The following is a 20,793-nucleotide window of genomic DNA, read 5'->3' on the forward strand; positions in this document are numbered from 1 at the left end:
CAGAATAGTCCTTATAGTCACCATCTTGAAAGTTGGGACTCTTACAAAACGATTTAAAGTTTCCAGATCCAGGATTGGTCTGAAAGAATATTCATTCTTTGGGACAATGAATAGATTTGAATAGAACATTAATCCCTGTTCCTGCTGAGGAACTGGTACGATCACCCCTGAAAGCTCTAGGTCTGAAACATACCTTCAGAAAAGCCTGAGCCTTCACAGGGTTTGTTGGAACATGCGTAAGAAAGAATCTTCCTATGGGAGGTGCTATTCAATACCCTTGAACAACAATATTCTGAATCCATTGATTTTGGACAGAATTTGTCCAAATGTCTTGAAATAACTTTAGTCTGCCCCCCACCAGAAGAACTGGTTTGAGGGCCGCACCTTCATGCAGTCTTAAGGGTTGGATTTGGTTTCTTATAAGGCTTGGATTTATTCCAATTTGGAGATGGTCTCCAATTAGAGCCAGAGGCCTTAGGAGAAGGAGTGGTTTTCTGTTCTCTATTCTGACGAAATGAATAGAAAACGATTGGGAGCTTTAAATTTACCCTTAGATTTCTTGTCTTGGGGCAAACAAACTCCCTTACCCCCAGTGATAGTGGAGATAATGGAATCCAGTTGAGAACCAAACAAATTATTACCATGAAAAGAGAGATAATAATCTATATTTAGACACCATGTCAGGATTCCAAGATGTAAGCCATAAAGCTCTTCTAGTTAGAATAGCTTAAGACATAGATTTGACATTAATCTTAATGACATCAAATATAGCATCACAAATAAAATGGATTTGAATGTTGTAGTAAAAGAATAATGCTAGATAGTTCAGGATCTGTTAACTGCTGCTGTAATTTGTCCAACCAAAAAGTTGAAGAAGCAGCAACATCAGCCATATAAATAGCTGGTCTAAGAATATAGCCAGTATGTAAATACACTCTTCTAAGGTAAGATTCAAGCTTCCTATCGAAAGGATCCTTAAAAGAAGTACTATCTTCCATAGGAAAAGTAGTACATTTGGCAAGAGTGGAAATAGCTCCATCAACCTTAGGGACCTTTTCCCCAAACTCTAGACTAGCCACAGGTAAAGGATATAACTTCTTAAACCTAGAAAAAGGGGTTAAAAGAGGTACCAGGTTTAGACCATTCTTCAGCAATCATATTGGAGAAAGCATCTGGAATAGGAAAAACCTCAGGAGTAACCTCAGAAGTCTTAAATACAGAATTTAAACAAGTATTAGCTTTGCTATGAGGAGGACTAGACTCCTCAATACCCAAAGTAAACAATACTTCCTTTAATAGAGAACGTATATGTTCAATTTTAAATAAAAAAGAAGATTGGTCAATTCCTGTCTCTGATGCAGGATCCTCTGAGTCAGAGGAACCCTCATCAGTAGACGATATTTCAGTATGCGGTCGGTCAGTACAAAATTCATTTGATCTATGACAAGTTTGGAAAGACCTTTTACGTTTATTTGAAGGCAGAATAGCAGGCATAGCCTTCTCTATGGCTGCAGCAATAAAACATTTCATATATGCAGGAATATCAGGTACATTAGACTGAGAAGGAATAACAGTAGATGTATTTGTACTCATGACAAATTATTACATCCTGATAATGTTTCTAACAAATGCCACATAATTGAGCAGAAGAAATAAGATCAGCCAAACACACTTAGCTTTGGCAGAATTGTGTTCAGGCAGCATAGTTTCTACATTTACATCAGAGGCAGGATCAGTTTGAGACATCTTGCAAAATGTAACAAAAAAAAGAAAAAAACATTTAAACTAAATATCCAATTTCCTCAATATAGCAGTTTCAGGAATAGGAAAAAATGCTTATGATAAAATTCTTATACAAAAAGTAAAATCAAAAGCAAGCAAGTCTGCAAAACTGCCTTATCCTGATGGAAAATCAGAAAAGGAGACTCACAAGAAAGAGCAGATAATTCAGAAACTCTTCTAGCCGAAGAGATAGCCCAAAGGAACAACACTTTCCAAGAAAGTAGTTTAATATCCAAAGAATGATAGGCTCAAAAGGAGGAGCCTGTAAAGCCTTCAAAACCAAAAAAGAGAGATTGATTTAATGACAGGCTTGATACGGACCAAAGCCTGTACAAAACAGTGAATATCAGGAAGCTTAGCAATCTTTCTGTGAAATAAAACAGAGCAGAGATTTGTACTTTCAAGGAACTTGCAGACAAACCTTTATCCAAACCATCCTGAAGGAACTGTAAAATTCTAGGAATTCTAAAAGAATGCCAGGAGAATTTATGAGAGGAACACCATGAAATATAAGTCTTCCAAACTCGATAATAAATATTCCTAGAAACAGGCTTACGAGCCTGTCACATAGTATTAATCACTGAGTCAGAGAAACCTCTATGACTAAGCGTTCAATTTCCATTCCTTCAAATTTAACGATTTGAGATCCTGATGGAAAAACGGTCCTTGAGACAGAAGGTCTGGTCTTAAAGAAAGTGGCCATGGTTGTCAACTGGACATCCGGACAAGATCCACATACCAGAACCTGTGAGGCCATGCTGGTGCTACCAGAAAAACAAATGATTGTTCCATGATGATCTTGGAGATCACTCTTTGAAGAAGAACTATATGTGGAAAGATATAAGCAGGTTGGTAAAACCAAGGAACTGCTAACGCATCCACGACTCCGCCCGAGGATCCCTGAACCTGGACAAGTACCTGGGAAGTTTCTTGTTTAGATGGGAAGCCATCAGATCTATTTCCGGACGACCCCACATCTGAACAATCTGAAAAAATACATCTGAATGGAGAAACCACTCCCCCGGATGTAAAGCCTGACTGCGTTGATAATCCGCTTCCCAACTGTCTTCACCTAGGATATGGACCGCAGAAACTAGACAAGAGCTGGATTCCGCCCAAGAAAGTTTCTGAGATACATCTTTCATAGCTAGGGGACTGCGAGTCCCATCCTGATAATTGACATATGCCACAGTTGTGATATTGTCTGTCTGAAAACAAATGAATGGTTCTCTCTTCAACAGAGGCCAAACCTGAAGAGCCCTGAAAATAGCACGGAGTTCTAAAATATTGATTGGTAACCTCGTCTCTTGAGGTTTCCAAACCCTGAGATCCCCAGACAGCTCCCCAAACTAAAAGACTTGCATCTGTTGTGATTACAGTCCAGGTTGGACGAACAAAAGAGGCCCCTTCAACTATACAATGGTGGTCTAACCACCAAGTCAGAGAGAGTTGAACATTGGGATTTAAGGATATTAACTGTGATATCTTTGTATAATCCCTGCATCAGTTTCAGCATCCAAAGCTGGAGAGGACTCACATGAAAACCAGCAAAGGAGATCGTGTCCAATGCTGCAGTCATGAGACCTAAAACTTCCATGCACATAGCCACTGAAGGGAATGATTTAGACTGAAGGTTCCGATAAGATGAAACCAAATTTTGTCTCTTTGTAGAGACTGAGTCATGGACACTGAATCTATCTGGAAACCTAAAAATGTGACCCTTGTCTGAGGAATCAATGAACTTTTTGGTAAATTGATCCTCCAACCATGTCTTTGAAAAAAACAACACTAGTTGATTTGTGTGAGATTCGTCTATATGTAAAGACTGAGCTAGTAGCAAGATATCGTCCAAAAAAGGAAACACCGCAATACCCTGTTCTCCGATTACAGAGAGTAGGGAACCGAAAACCTTTGAAAAAATTATTGGAGCTGTCTCTAGGCAAAATGCAAGAGCAACAAATTGGTAATGCTTGTCTAGAAAAGAGAATCTCAGAAACCGATAGTGATCTGGATGAATCAGAATATGAAGATATGCATCCTGTAAGTCTATCGTGGACATATTATGACCTTGCTGAACAAAAGGCAGAATAGTCCTTATATAGTTACCATTTTGAAAGTTGGCCCTCTTACATAACGATTCAAAATTTTCAGATCCAGAACTGGCCTGAATTAATTTTCTTTCTTTGGGACAATGAATAGATATGAATAAAACCCCAGACCCTGTTCTTGAAACGGAACTGGTATGATTAACCCTGAAAGCTCCAGATCTGAAACACACTTCAGAAAAGCCTGAGCCTTCACTGGATTTGCTGGAACATGTGAGAGAAAAAAATCTTCTCACAGGAGGCCTTACTCTGAATCCTATTCGGTACCCTTGAGAGACAATACCCTACAACCAATGATTTTGGACAGAATCTGCCCAAATGTTTTGGAACAAATTTTAATCTACCCCCCACCAGCTGAGCTGGAATGAGGGCCGCACCATCATGCAGACTTGGGGGCTGGCTTTGGTTTCTTAAAAGGCTTGGATTTATTCCAACTTGAAGAGGTTTTCCAATTGGAACCAGATTCTTTGGGGGAAGGATTGGCTTTCTGTTCCTTATTCTGTTCAAAAGAACGAAAACGATTAGAAGCTTTAGATTTACCCTTAGATCTTTTATCCTGAGGTAAAAAAACTCCCTTCCCCCAGTGACAGTTGAAATAATTTAATCAAATTAAGAACCAAATAAATTGTTACCTTGGAAAGAAAGAGATAGTAATCTAGACTTAGATACCATGTCAGCATTCCAATATTTGAGCCACAAAGCTCTACAAGCTAAAATAGCTAAAGAGATATATTTAACATCAATTTTGATATTAAAAATAGCATCACAGATAAAATGATTAGCATGTTAAAGCAAACGAACAATGCTAGAGAAATCAGGATCCGTTTCCTGTTGCGCCAAGCTTTCCAACCAAAATGTTGATGCAGCTGCAACATCACCCTTAGAAATGGCAGGCCTGAGAATATAGCCAGAATATAAAAAAGTTTACTTTAGATAAGATTCAAGTTTCCTATCTAAATGGTCCTTAAAAGAAGTACTATCTTCCATAGGAATAGTGGTCTGTTTGACAAGAGTAGAAATAGCCCCATCAACTTTGGGGATCTTTTCCCAAAACTCCAATCTAACTTCTGGCAAAGGATACAATTTTTTTAAACCTTGAAGAAGGAATAAAAGAAGTACCAGGCCTATTCCATTCCTTAGAAATCATATCAGAAATAGCATCAGGAACTGGAAAAACCTCTGGAGTAACCACAGGAGGTTTATAAACAGAATTTAAAAGTTTACTAGTTTTAGTATCAAGAGGACTAGTTTCCTCAATATCCAGAGTAATCAACACCTCTTAACAAGGAACGAATATACTCCATCTTAAAGAGATAAGTAGATTTGTCAGTATCAATATCTGAGATAGGATCTTCTGAATCAGATAGATCCTCATCAGAGGAGGATAATTCAGTATACTGTCGGTCATTTGAAACTATCCATTTAAAAAAAAAAAAAAAAAAACTGTATGGGCTATATAAATAGATCCTCTACAAAACATTTATGCAAAGAAAAAAGGAAATTTATGCTTGCCTGCTAAATTGATTTCTTCTACGATACGACGAGTCCACAGATTTCATCCTTACTTGTAGTATATTATCCTCCTGCTAACAGGAAGTGGCAAAGAGCACCACAGCAGAGCTGTATATATAGCTCCTCCCTTCCCCTCCACCCCCAGTCATTCGACCGAAGGTTTAGGAAGAGAAAGGAAAAGCTAAAAGGTGCAGAGGTGACTGAAGTTGTAAAAAAATATAATCTGTCTTAAAATGACAGGGAGGGCCGTGGACTCGTCGTATGAAATAAATTTATCAGGTAAGCATAAATTTCCGTTTCTTCTACAAGATACGACGAGTCTACGGATTTCATCCTTACATGTGGGATACAATACCAAAGCTACAGGACACGGATGAAAGGGAGGGACAAGACAGAGACCTAAACGGAAGGCACCACTGCTTGAAGAACTTTTCTCCCAAAAACTGCCTCAGAAGAAGCAAAAGTATCAAATTTGGAAAATTTGGAAAAAGTATGAAGGGACAACCAAGTTGCAGCCTTACAAATCTGTTCAACAGAAGCATCGTTTTTAAAGGCCCATGTGGAAGCCACAGCCCTAGTAGAATGAGCCGTAATTCTTTCAGGAGGCTGCTGTCCAGCAGTCTCATATGCCAGGCGGATGATACTCCTCAGCCAAAAAGAAAGAGGTAGCCGTAGCTTTCTGACCCCTACGCTTTCCAGAATAAACAATGAATAATGAAGATGATTGACAGAAATCCTTAGTTGCCTGTAAGTAAAACTTCAAGGCACGGACCACGTCCAGGTTATGTAACAGACGCTCATTCTTAGAAGGATTAGGACACAAGGAAGGAACAACAATTTCCTGATTAATATTCTTATTTAAAACAACCTTAGGAAGAAATCCAGGTTTGGTACGTAAAACCACCTTATCAGAATGAAATATAAGATAAGGCGAATCACACTGTAACGCTGAAAGCTCAGAAACTCACTTTACCTCTTCCTAGTATAACACAGGCAAAGAGAATGACTGGGGTTGGAGGGGAAGGGAGGAGCTATATATACAGCTCTGCTGTGGTGCTCTTTGCCACTTCCTGTTAGCAGGAGGATAATATCCCACAAGTAAGGATGAAATCCGTGGACTCGTCGTATCTTGTAGAAGAAATCTAGTGTATAATGTCTCTTTAACCCTCTCTTCCAGGAACTATCCATTGAGAATTTCTGTAGAACTAAACTTCCTTTGCAGAGCCCCTCCATCTCTGCCTACCTCCTAGACAAGACAAAGAACTACTGGGAGGGAAGGGAAGTAGGTGGAATAGTTAAATGCTCTGGTTGGGTTGTGTCTGCCTCCTCCTGGTAGCCAGGTGATTTAATCCCATATGAAAGATTAGGATTTCATGGACTTTCACTACCATTAGAAAGAAATTCAGTTTTCACATCAACAAAATGTAGTGCTCGTGGTATGATATTAGAGTCCTACGATTACATTTTTGGATGTCGCCTTAAGCAAACCCCTAGTGCTCATAAGAAAATGATATGGCTGAAGATAAGCAAAGTAGTAAGTGCACAGGGTCCTGCTGAAAAGGACATTTACCGCTGCAAAAATACATTTTAATGAAATATTTACCAAAACAAAAATTGGCACATAAGAAAAATACTGCCAGGGGTACCGGTGGAGGCCCAGCTTCTGTTGCAGAACTGATTAAGAGAAAATAGAGGTACAGCAACCAAACCCCAAAGCAATCCAGGGAGACTGCGACAGCAACATAAGAGGTTAATATTTTAATACAATTAGTAGTACACCATAGACGCATAGCTTTTTTTTTCTTTTTTATTAACCCCTTAATGACCGCAGCACTTTTCCATTTTCTGTCCGTTTGGGACCAAGGCTATTTTTACATTTTTGCGGTGTTTGTGTTTAGCTGTAATTTTCCTCTTACTCATTTACTGTACCCACACATATTATATACCGTTTTTTTACTCGCCATTAAATGGACTTTCAAAAGATACCATTATTTTCATCATATCTTATAATTTACTATAAAAAACATTATAAAATATGAGGAAAAAATGGAAAAAAACACACTTTTTCTAACTTTGACCCCCAAAATCTGTTACACATCTACAACCACTAAAAAACACCCATGCTAAATAGTTTCTACATTTTGTCCTGAGTTTAGAAATACCCAATGTTTACATCTTCTTTGCTTTTTTTGCAAGTTATAGGGCCATAAATACAAGTAGTGGTTTGCTATTTCCAAACCACTTTTTTTCAAAAACAGAATTTATGTTTACCTGATAAATTACTTTCTCCAACGGTGTGTCCGGTCCACGGCGTCATCCTTACTTGTGGGATATTCTCTTCCCCAACAGGAAATGGCAAAGAGCCCAGCAAAGCTGGTCACATGATCCCTCCTAGGCTCCGCCTACCCCAGTCATTCGACCGACGTTAAGGAGGAATATTTGCATAGGAGAAACCATATGGTACCGTGGTGACTGTAGTTAAAGAAAATAAATTATCAGACCTGATTAAAAAAACCAGGGCGGGCCGTGGACCGGACACACCGTTGGAGAAAGTAATTTATCAGGTAAACATAAATTCTGTTTTCTCCAACATAGGTGTGTCCGGTCCACGGCGTCATCCTTACTTGTGGGAACCAATACCAAAGCTTTAGGACACGGATGAAGGGAGGGAGCAAATCAGGTCACCTAAATGGAAGGCACCACGGCTTGCAAAACCTTTCTCCCAAAAATAGCCTCAGAAGAAGCAAAAGTATCAAACTTGTAAAATTTGGTAAAAGTGTGCAGTGAAGACCAAGTCGCTGCCCTACATATCTGATCAACAGAAGCCTCGTTCTTGAAGGCCCATGTGGAAGCCACAGCCCTAGTGGAATGAGCTGTGATTCTTTCGGGAGGCTGCCGTCCGGCAGTCTCGTAAGCCAATCTGATGATGCTTTTAATCCAAAAAGAGAGAGAGGTAGAAGTTGCTTTTTGACCTCTCCTTTTACCGGAATAAACAACAAACAAGGAAGATGTTTGTCTAAAATCCTTTGTAGCATCTAAATAGAATTTTAGAGCGCGAACAACATCCAAATTGTGCAACAAACGTTCCTTCTTTGAAACTGGTTTCGGACACAGAGAAGGTACGATAATCTCCTGGTTAATGTTTTTGTTAGAAACAACTTTTGGAAGAAAACCAGGTTTAGTACGTAAAACCACCTTATCTGCATGGAACACCAGATAAGGAGGAGAACACTGCAGAGCAGATAATTCTGAAACTCTTCTAGCAGAAGAAATTGCAACTAAAAACAAAACTTTCCAAGATAATAACTTAATATCAACGGAATGGAAGGGTTCAAACGGAACCCCCTGAAGAACTGAAAGAACTAAATTGAGACTCCAAGGAGGAGTCAAAGGTTTGTAAACAGGCTTAATTCTAACCAGAGCCTGAACAAAGGCTTGAACATCTGGCACAGCGGCCAGCTTTTTGTGAAGTAACACAGACAAGGCAGAAATCTGTCCCTTCAGGGAACTTGCAGATAATCCTTTTTCCAATCCTTCTTGAAGGAAGGATAGAATCCTAGGAATCTTAACCTTGTCCCAAGGGAATCCTTTAGATTCACACCAACAGATATATTTTTTCCAAATTTTGTGGTAAATCTTTCTAGTTACAGGCTTTCTGGCCTGAACAAGAGTATCGATAACAGAATCTGAGAACCCTCGCTTCGATAAGATCAGGCGTTCAATCTCCAAGCAGTCAGCTGGAGTGAAACCAGATTCGGATGTTCGAACGGACCCTGAACAAGAAGGTCTCGTCTCAAAGGTAGCTTCCAAGGTGGAGCCGATGACATATTCACCAGATCTGCATACCAAGTCCTGCGTGGCCACGCAGGAGCTATCAAGATCACCGACGCCCTTTCCTGATTGATCCTGGCTACCAGCCTGGGGATGAGAGGAAACGGCGGGAACACATAAGCTAGTTTGAAGGTCCAAGGTGCTACTAGTGCATCCACTAGAGCCGCCTTGGGATCCCTGGATCTGGACCCATAGCAAGGAACTTTGAAGTTCTGACGAGAGGCCATCAGATCCATGTCTGGAATGCCCCACAGCTGAGTGACTTGGGCAAAGATTTCCGGATGGAGTTCCCACTCCCCCGGATGCAATGTCTGACGACTCAGAAAATCCGCTTCCCAATTTTCCACTCCTGGGATGTGGATAGCAGACAGGTGGCAGGAGTGAGACTCCGCCCATAGAATGATTTTGGTCACTTCTTCCATCGCCAGGGAACTCCTTGTTCCCCCCTGATGGTTGATGTACGCAACAGTTGTCATGTTGTCTGATTGAAACCGTATGAACTTGGCCCTCGCTAGCTGAGGCCAAGCCTTGAGAGCATTGAATATCGCTCTCAGTTCCAGAATATTTATCGGTAGAAGAGATTCTTCCCGAGACCAAAGACCCTGAGCTTTCAGGGATCCCCAGACCGCGCCCCAGCCCATCAGACTGGCGTCGGTCGTGACAATGACCCACTCTGGTCTGCGGAATGTCATCCCTCGTGACAGGTTGTCCAGGGACAGCCACCAATGGAGTGAGTCTCTGGTCCTCTGATTTACTTGTATCTTCGGAGACAAGTCTGTATAGTCCCCATTCCACTGACTGAGCATGCACAGTTGTAATGGTCTTAGATGAATGCGCGCAAAAGGAACTATGTCCATTGCCGCTACCATCAACCCGATCACTTCCATGCACTGAGCTATGGAAGGAAGAGGAACGGAATGAAGTATCCGACAAGAGTCTAGAAGTTTTGTTTTTCTGGCCTCTGTCAGAAAAATCCTCATTTCTAAGGAGTCTATTATTGTTCCCAAGAAGGGAACCCTTGTTGACGGAGATAGAGAACTCTTTTCCACGTTCACTTTCCATCCGTGAGATCTGAGAAAGGCCAGGACAATGTCCGTGTGAGCCTTTGCTTGAGGAAGGGACGACGCTTGAATCAGAATGTCGTCCAAGTAAGGTACTACAGCAATGCCCCTTGGTCTTAGCACAGCTAGAAGGGACCCTAGTACCTTTGTGAAAATCCTTGGAGCAGTGGCTAATCCGAAAGGAAGCGCCACGAACTGGTAATGTTTGTCCAGGAATGCGAACCTCAGGAACCGATGATGTTCCTTGTGGATAGGAATATGTAGATACGCATCCTTTAAATCCACCGTGGTCATGAATTGACCTTCCTGGATGGAAGGAAGAATAGTTCGAATGGTTTCCATCTTGAACGATGGAACCTTGAGAAACTTGTTTAAGATCTTGAGATCTAAGATTGGTCTGAACGTTCCCTCTTTTTTGGGAACTATAAACAGATTGGAGTAGAACCCCATCCCTTGTTCTCTTAATGGAACAGGATGAATCACTCCCATTTTTAACAGGTCTTCTACACAATGTAAGAATGCCTGTCTTTTTATGTGGTCTGAAGACAACTGAGACCTGTGGAACCTCCCCCTTGGGGGAAGTCCCTTGAATTCCAGAAGATAACCTTGGGAGACTATTTCTAGCGCCCAAGGATCCAGAACATCTCTTGCCCAAGCCTGAGCGAAGAGAGAGAGTCTGCCCCCCACCAGATCCGGTCCCGGATCGGGGGCCAACATTTCATGCTGTCTTGGTAGCAGTGGCAGGTTTCTTGGCCTGCTTTCCCTTGTTCCAGCCTTGCATTGGTCTCCAAGCTGGCTTGGCTTGAGAAGTATTACCCTCTTGCTTAGAGGACGTAGCACTTTGGGCCGGTCTGTTTCTACGAAAGGGACGAAAATTAGGTTTATTTTTTGCCTTGAAAGGCCGATCCTGAGGAAGGGCGTGGCCCTTACCCCCAGTGATATCAGAGATAATCTCTTTCAATTCAGGGCCAAACAGCGTTTTCCCCTTGAAAGGAATGTTAAGTAGCTTGTTCTTGGAAGACGCATCAGCCGACCAAGATTTCAACCAAAGCGATCTGCGCGCCACAATAGCAAACCCAGAATTCTTAGCCGCTAACCTAGCCAATTGCAAAGTGGCGTCTAGGGTGAAAGAATTAGCCAATTTGAGAGCATTGATTCTGTCCATAATCTCCTCATAAGGAGGAGAATCACTATCGACCGCCTTTATCAGCTCATCGAACCAGAAACATGCGGCTGTAGCGACAGGGACAATGCATGAAATTGGTTGTAGAAGGTAACCCTGCTGAACAAACATCTTTTTAAGCAAACCTTCTAATTTTTTATCCATAGGATCTTTGAAAGCACAACTATCCTCTATGGGTATAGTGGTGCGTTTGTTTAAAGTGGAAACCGCTCCCTCGACCTTGGGGACTGTCTGCCATAAGTCCTTTCTGGGGTCGACCATAGGAAACAATTTTTTAAATATGGGGGGAGGGACGAAAGGAATACCGGGCCTTTCCCATTCTTTATTAACAATGTCCGCCACCCGCTTGGGTATAGGAAAAGCTTCTGGGAGCCCCGGCACCTCTAGGAACTTGTCCATTTTACATAGTTTCTCTGGGATGACCAACTTGTCACAATCATCCAGAGTGGATAATACCTCCTTAAGCAGAATGCGGAGATGTTCCAACTTAAATTTAAATGCAATCACATCAGGTTCAGCTTGTTGAGAAATGTTCCCTGAATCAGTAATTTCTCCCTCAGACAAAACCTCCCTGGCCCCATCAGACTGGGTTAGGGGCCCTTCAGAAATATTATTATCAGCGTCGTCATGCTCTTCAGTATCTAAAACAGAGCAGTCGCGCTTACGCTGATAAGTGTTCATTTTGGCTAAAATGTTTTTGACAGAATTATCCATTACAGCCGTTAATTGTTGCATAGTAAGGAGTATTGGCGCGCTAGATGTACTAGGGGCCTCCTGAGTGGGCAAGACTCGTGTAGACGAAGGAGGGAATGATGCAGTACCATGCTTACTCCCCTCACTTGAGGAATCATCCTGGGCATCATTGTCATTGTCACATAAATCACATTTATTTAAATGAAAAGGAATTCTGGCTTCCCCACATTCAGAACACAGTCTATCTGGTAGTTCAGACATGTTAAACAGGCATAAACTTGATAACAAAGTACAAAAAACGTTTTAAAATAAAACCGTTACTGTCACTTTAAATTTTAAACTGAACACACTTTATTACTGCAATTGCGAAAAAACATGAAGGAATTGTTCAAAATTCACCAAATTTTCACCACAGTGTCTTAAAGCCTTAAAAGTATTGCACACCAAATTTGGAAGCTTTAACCCTTAAAATAACGGAACCGGAGCCGTTTTGAACTTTAACCCCTTTACAGTCCCTGGTATCTGCTTTGCTGAGACCCAACCAAGCCCCAAGGGGAATACGATACCAAATGACGCCTTCAGAAAGTCTTTTCTAAGTATCAGAGCTCCTCTCACATGCGACTGCATGCCATGCCTCTCAAAAACAAGTGCGCAACACCGGCGCGAAAATGAGGCTCTGCCTATGCTTTGGGAAAGCCCCTAAAGAATAAGGTGTCTAAAACAGTGCCTGCCGATATTATTATATCAAAATACCCAGATAAAATGATTCCTCAAGGCTAAATATGTGTTAATAATGAATCGATTTAGCCCAGAAAAAGTCTACAGTCTTAATAAGCCCTTTTTGAAGCCCTTATTTACGATCGTAATAAACATGGCTTACCGGATCCCATAGGGAAAATGACAGCTTCCAGCATTACATCGTCTTGTTAGAATGTGTCATACCTCAAGCAGCAAGAGACTGCTCACTGTTCCCCCAACTGAAGTTAATTGCTCTCAACAGTCCTGTGTGGAACAGCCATGGATTTTAGTGACGGTTGCTAAAATCATTTTCCTCATACAAACAGAAATCTTCATCTCTTTTCTGTTTGAGTAAATAGTACATACCAGCACTATTTCAAAATAACAAACTCTTGATTGAATAATAAAAACTACAGTTAAACACTAAAAAAACTCTAAGCCATCTCCGTGGAGATGTTGCCTGTACAACGGCAAAGAGAATGACTGGGGTAGGCGGAGCCTAGGAGGGATCATGTGACCAGCTTTGCTGGGCTCTTTGCCATTTCCTGTTGGGGAAGAGAATATCCCACAAGTAAGGATGACGCCGTGGACCGGACACACCTATGTTGGAGAAATTAGCGCTAGTTACATTGGGACACTAATATCTTTCAGGAATCCCTGAATATCCATTGACATGTATATATTTTTTTTTCAAAGACATCCCAAAGTATTGATCTAGGCCCATTTTGGTATATTTCATGCCACTATTTCACCGCCAAATGCGATCAAATAAAAAAAATTGTTGACTTTTTCACAAATTTTTTCACAAACTTTAGGTTTCTCACTGAAATTATTTACAAACAACTTATGCAATTATAGCATAAATGGTTGTAAATGCTTCTCTGGGATCCCCTTTGTTCAGAAATAGCAGACATATGGCTTTGGCTTTGCTTTTTGGTAATTAGAAGGCTGCTAAATGCCACTGCGCACAATACGTGTATTATGCTCAGCAGTGAAGGGGTTAATTAGGGAGCATGTAGGGAGCTTCTAGGGTTAATTTTAGCTTTAGTGTAGTGTAGTAGACAACCCCAAGTATTGATCTAGGCCCATTTTGGTATATTTCATGCCACCATTTCACCGCCAAATGCGATCAAAGTAAAAAAAACGTTAATTTTTTCACAATTTTAGGTTTCTCACTGAAATTATTTACAAACAGCTTGTGCAATTATGGCACAAATGGTTGTAAATGCTTCTCTGGGATGCCCTTTGTTCAGAAATAGCAGACATATATGACTTTGGCGTTGCTTTTTGGTAATTAGAAAGTCGCTAAATGCTGCTGCGCGTCACACGTGTATTATGGCTAGCAGTGAAGGGGTTAATTAGGTAGTTTGTAGGGAGCTTGCAGGGTTAATTTTAGCTTTAGTGTAGAGATCAGCCTCCCACCCCCTGATCCCTCCCAAACAGCTCCCTTCTCTCCCCCACCCAACAATTGTCCCCGCCATCTTAAGTACTGGCAGAAAGTCTGCCAGTACTAAAATAAAAGTTTTTTTTTTTTTAAAGAAAAAAAAGAAGCATATTTACATATGCTGTGTTTAGGATCCCCCCTTAACCCCCAACCCCCCTGATCCCCCCCAAAACAGCTCTCTAAGCCTCCCTCTCAGCCTTATTGGGGGCCATCTTGGGTACTGGCAGCTGTCTGCCAGTACCCAGTTTGAACAATCAAATGTTTATTTTTTTTAATTTTTTATCTGTTGTGTTGTGTTTTTCTGTTTTCTGTTCTGTTGTGTAGCTCAATACCCACCCCCCCCGCCCACCACCTAAATCACACCTAAGGGTTTTTTTTTTCACATTAAATGTCCCACATTTTTTCTGTAGTGTAGCGTTCCCACCCGCTCCCTCCCCGTGCCCGCGCCCGCCCCTCGTGCGCGCTCCCCCGGACTTACCCGCCCACGATCCCGCCCCCGCTCCACATGACCAGGGCCATCGATGGCCGCCACACAGGCTCCCACCCACCAACGATACCGGCCATCGATGTCCGGTGCAGAGAGGGCCACAGAGTGGCTCTCTCTGCATCGGATGGCCGTAAAAGGTTATTGCAGGATGCCTCCATATCGAGGCATCACTGCAATAACCGGAAAGCAGCTGGAAGCGAGCAGGATCGCTTCCAGCTGCTTTCCACACCGAGGACGTGCAGGGTACGTTCTCAGGCGTTAACTGCCTTTTTTCTGAGGACGTACCCTGCACGTCCTCGGTCGTTAAGGGGTTAAATAAGAATTAGACGACATTTTAGTTGCCAGCATTTATTAGATGTCAACAAATATGTATTAGTTATACCCAGATTGAATTTGTGTTTATCAATTTCCTAAAAATTTATATTAACAAAGTATCTATTATGCTACTTTATAAAATTGGTCAGACAATATTTATACTACACCAGTCTCAGACCCCCTATTGATTTTGATTGTGTTTGCCACCTAAATGGTGGCGAGTAAAAAAATTCCCAAATTTGACACTAAAATTATAAGGAATGAACATGTTTATTTATTTATAACTTTCTATTATGGAGAGTTTACTGGCAAACTGACATTGCTAGAAAAAAGGGTCAGATCGAATAGTGGCGGAGATGTATGATAGGATATAAAAAAATAAAAATAAAAAAAAAGTGGATTTTACTTTACTTTTTGACCAGTTTGTACAAATGGATTCTGATCCGCGCACTGATTTTGATGCAAGATCAGACACGAACAGCAAGTTTACTGCTTAGTACATGGGAGCCTATTTGTCTTTATATTATAATCAAACTTTATTAACCTGTCCATGGCTGAACTGTTTTACACTCCTGTGGTAAAGCCATTTTTAGATGTTGCAATAACTGAATGCAACATAATTTATGGTGCTTTTTCTGAGAGTTATATATGCAGTACATAATAGGTTACGTCATGAGTCTGCACTTTCACTCTAGGATGCAGACTAGTGTAGTATCCAGAGGGAACATAAGTTAAGAACTTAGCGGAATTTTAATGTACATCACCACAAAATATCAGTTCCAGGAAACATTCCTCTCCTCTTGTTTAAGTTTGTCAATTAACTACTGAGATGATGTATCCTCACAAATGTAACTTACCCTACTGTATGTATTGTAATGTAACCCATAAATGTACTTTACTTTGTATAGCGCTGAGGAATCTATTGCCACTTTAAAAGTAACTAATAATAAACAACATACATAATATATGCCCTTCTCCTATATCATTTTCTTCATGAACAGCATGGGAAATAGTATTTTACTGACTGGGAAATTGATTTTACCTTGGCTTCATTGGTTACAACTGGCTTCACAGGAAACTGAACGTCTGTTGCTTTTAATATTGTATTTTCCTGTAAGATGTCTTGCTGGGATTGGTTGTGACCAAATGGCTGAAAACAATATGATCAAAAAATTACATCTAACCAGAACTAATTTTGTACCATTATTAGTATCATTACTCAAAAGAGAAACAAACAAACAATAGTCTTTACCTTTCTGCCATAAAGACACTGAAAAAATATGACTCCGACTGACCACACATCAACCTTATTTGAAATCTTTGGTGGTTCCTTACCCACCACAAAACATTCAGGGGGAAGATACCTAAAAGGGTTAAAAAAACATAATTTTAGTATCACCACCACCATTAATATGTAATGCATGAACTCACAAAATGTTATATGTATGTAAAGACAAGATTTAAACTAGTAATCCCCTGAAAAGATGCCATGTATATAGCATAGAAAAAATAAGCTCCCCCTCAGGTCACAATACAATCATACAGCTTCTATTTCTAAAAAGCAAAGCATGGTTCAGCACTGCAGTAGTGGGGCTTTAATTAGAGCTATAAGCTTGCTAGAATTGGCTTTTAAATTAGTCTTTGCTATTAGCTCAGGCTGCCTGATGTATACAGCAAATTGATGGCTCTTCAAATGTGCAGGAGTCAGGAAAGGTAAGAGGTAATTTGGGGCAGGTGTCATTTGTAAAAGATCAGCCAGCACAGTAAGTAAAATTTTGATTTTTTTTGGTTGTGGTTTAGATATATATAGATATATAGATATATATATATATATATATACACACATATACATACATACATACACACACATATACATGCTGACAGTATCTCACAAAAGTGAGTACACCCCTCACATTTTTGTAAATATTTTTTTTATATCTTTTCATGTGATAACACTGAAGAAATTACACTTTGCTACAATGTAAAGTAGTGTCCAGCCAGTATAAGTGTAAATTTGTTGTCCCCTCAAAATAATTCAACACACAGCCATTAATGTCTAAACCGTTGGCAACAAAAGTGAGTACACCTTAAGTGGAAATGTCCAAATTGGGACCAAAGTGTCAATATTTTGTGTGGCCACCATTTTCCAGCACTGCCTTAACCCTCTTGGGCAGGGAGTTCGCCAGAGCTTCACAGGTTGCCACTGGAGTCCTCTTCCACTCCTCCATGACGACATCACAAAGCTGGTGGATGTTAGAGACCTTGCGCTCCCCCACATTCCGTTTGAGGATGCCCCACAGATGCTCGATAGGGTTTAGGTCTGGAGACATGCTTGGCCAGTCCATCACCTTTACCCTAAGCTTCTTTAGCAAGACAGTGGTCATCTTGGAAGTGCGTTTGGGGTCGTTATGTTGGAATACTGCCCTGCGGCCCAGTTTCCGAAAGAAGGGGATCATGCTCTGCTTCAGTATGTCACAGAACATGTTGGCATTAATGGTTCCCTCAATGAACTGTAGCTCTCCAGTGCCGGCAGTCCTCATGCAGGCCCAGACCATGACACTCCCACCATCATGCTTGACTGTAGGCAAGACACAATTGTCTTTGTACTCCTCACCTGGTTGCCGTCACACACGCTTGACACCATCTGAACCAAATAAGTTTATCTTGGTCTCATCGGACTACAGGACATGGTTCCAGTAATTATGTTCTTAGTCCGTTTGTCTTCAGCAAACTGTTTGCAGGCTCTCTTGTGCATCATCTTTAGAAGACGCTTCCTTCTGGGACGACAGCAATGCAGATCAATTTGATGCAGTGTGCGGCGTATGGTCTGAGCACTGACAGGCTGACCCCCCACCCCTTCAACCTCTGCAGCAATGCTAGCAGCACATGTCTATTTCCCAAAGACAACCTACGGATATGACGCTGAGCATGTGCAGTCAACCTCTTTGGTCGACCATGGCGAAGCCTGTTCTAAATGGAACCTGTCCTGTGAAACCGATGTATGATCTTGCCTACCGTGCTGCAGCTCAGTTTTAGGGTCTTGACAATCTTCTTATAGCCTAGGCCATCTTTATGTAGGGCAACAATTCTTTTTTTCAGATCCTCAGAGAGTTCTTTGCCATGAGGTGCCATGTTGAACTTCCAGTGACCAGTATGAGAGTGTGAGAGCAACACCACCAAATTTAACACACCTGCTCCCCCATTCACACCTGAGACCTTGTAACACTAACGAGTCACATGACACCGGGAGGGAAAATGGCTAATTGGGCCCAATTTGGACATTTCCACTTAGGGGTGTACACACTTTTGTTGACAACGGTTTGGACATTAATGGCTGTGTCTTCTGAGGGGACAGCAAATTTACACTGTTATACAGGCTGTACACTCACTACTTTATATTTTAGCAAAGTGTCATTTCTTCAGTGTTGTCACATGAAAACATATAATAAAATATTTACAAAAATGTGAGGGGGTGTACTTTTGTGAGACATATACATACATACAATATATATATAAATAAATAAATTGTACATATACATACAGTTGTGCTCATAAGTTTACATACCCTGGCAGAATTTATGATTTCTTGGCCATTTTTCAGAAATTATGAATGATAGAACAAAAACTTTTCTTTCACTCACGGTTAGTGTTTGGTTGAAGCCATTTATTATCAATCAACTGTGTTCACTCTTTTTAAATCATAATGACAACAGAAATTACCCAAATGACCCGGTTTAAAAGTTTACATATCCTAGTAATTTTGGCCTGATAACATGCACACAAGTAGACACAAAGGGGTTTAAATGGCTATTAAAGGTAACCATCTTCACCTGTGATCCATTTGCTTGTAATTAGTGAGTGTGCATAAAAGGTCAATGAGTTTCTTGACTCCTGACAGACCCTTGCATCTTTCATCCAGTGCTGCACTGACGTTTCTGTCATAGGGAAAGCAAAAGAATTGTCAAAAGGATCTGCGGGAAAAGGTAGTTGAACTGTATAAAACAGGAAAGGGATATAAAAACATATCCAAGCAATTGAGAATGCTAATCAGGAGTGTTCAAACTCTAATCAAGAAGTGGAAAATGAGGGGTTCTGTTGAAACCAAACCACGGTCAGGTAGACCAACTAAAATTTCAGCCACAACTGCCAGGAAAATTGTTGGGATGCAAAGAAAAACCCACAAATAACTTCAGGTGAAATACAGGGCTCTATGAAAACATGTGGTGTGGCTGTTTCAAGATGCACAATAAGGAGGCACTTGAAGAAAGATGGGCTGCATGGTCGAGTCGCCAGAAGAAAGCTATTACTATGCAAATGCCACAAAGTATCCTGCTTACAATATGCCAAACAGCACAGAGACAAGCCTCAAACCTTCTGGCACAAAGTCATTTGGAGTGATGAGACCAAAATTGAGCTTTTAGCCACAACCATGAACGCTACATTTGGAGAGGAGTCAACAAGGCCTATGATAAAAGGTACACCATTCCTACTGTGAAACACAGAGGTGGATTGCTGATGTTTTGGGGATCTGAGCGACAAAGGCACAGGAAATTTGGTCAGAATTGATGGCAAGATGAATGCAGTATGTTATCAAAAAATACTGGAGGAAAATTTGCATTCATCAGCCCGGAAGCTGCGCATGGGATGTACTTGGACATTCCAACATGACAATGATCCTAAACACAAGGCTAAGTCGACCTGTCATTGGCTACAGCAGAATAAAGTGAAGGTTCTGGAGTGGCCATCTCAGTCTCGTGACCTCAATATCAGTGAGCCACTCTGGGGAGATCTCAAACGTGCAGTTCATGCAAAAAGCCCAAGAATTTACAGGAACTGGAGGCTTTTTGCCATGAAGAATGGGCAGCTTTACCATCTCAAAAGATAAAGAGCCTCATCCACAAATACCTCAAAAGACTTCAAGCTGTCATTGATGTTAAAGAAGACAATAAACGGTATTAAGAACTGGGGTATGTAAACTTTTCATCAGGGTCATTTGGGTAGTTGCGGTTGTCATTATGATTTAAAAATAGTAAACACAGTTGATTGATAATAAATGGCTTCAGCCAAACACTAACCATGAGTGAAAGAAACGTTTTTGTGTTATTATTCATATTCTCTGAAAAATGGCCAAGAAAACATAATTTATGTAAAAACTTACCTGATAAATTAATTTCTCATATATTGGCAAGAGTCCATGAGCTAGTGACGTATGGGATATACAATCCTACCAGGAGGGGCAAAGTTTCCCAAACCTCAAAATGCCTATAAATACACCCCTCACCACACCCACAATTCAGTTTAACTAATAGCCAAGAAGTGGGTGATAAAGGAGTAAAAAGCATCAACAAAGGAATTTGGAAATAATTGTGCTTTATACAAAAAAAAATCATAACAACCATATAAAGGGGTGGGCCTCATGGACTCTTGCCAATATGAAAGAAATTAATTTATCAGGTAAGTTCTTACATAAATTTTGTTTTCTTTCATGTAATTGGCAAGAGCCCATGAGCTAGTGACGTATGGGATAGCAATACCCAAGATGTGGAATTCCACGCAAGAGTCACTAGAGAGGGAGGGATAAAAATAAAAACAGCCAATTCCGCTGAAAAAAATTAATCCACAACCCAAATCATAAATTTAAT

The 20,793-nt window shown here is 40.8% G+C and overlaps 1 protein-coding gene across 1 annotated transcript in view; it reads right to left on the reverse strand.

Moving 5' to 3' along the window:
• TLK1 (tousled like kinase 1) overlaps window positions 1–20,793 on the reverse strand; it is a 725,439-nt gene that overhangs the window by 23,128 nt on the left and 681,518 nt on the right. The window contains 2 exon segments of the mRNA XM_053698426.1: window positions 16,194–16,301; window positions 16,404–16,515. Of these exon segments, the coding sequence (XP_053554401.1) occupies window positions 16,194–16,301; window positions 16,404–16,515 (220 nt within the window).

Source organism: Bombina bombina, chromosome 1 (genome assembly GCF_027579735.1).
Source record: "Bombina bombina isolate aBomBom1 chromosome 1, aBomBom1.pri, whole genome shotgun sequence".
NCBI lineage: Eukaryota > Metazoa > Chordata > Amphibia > Anura > Bombinatoridae > Bombina > Bombina bombina.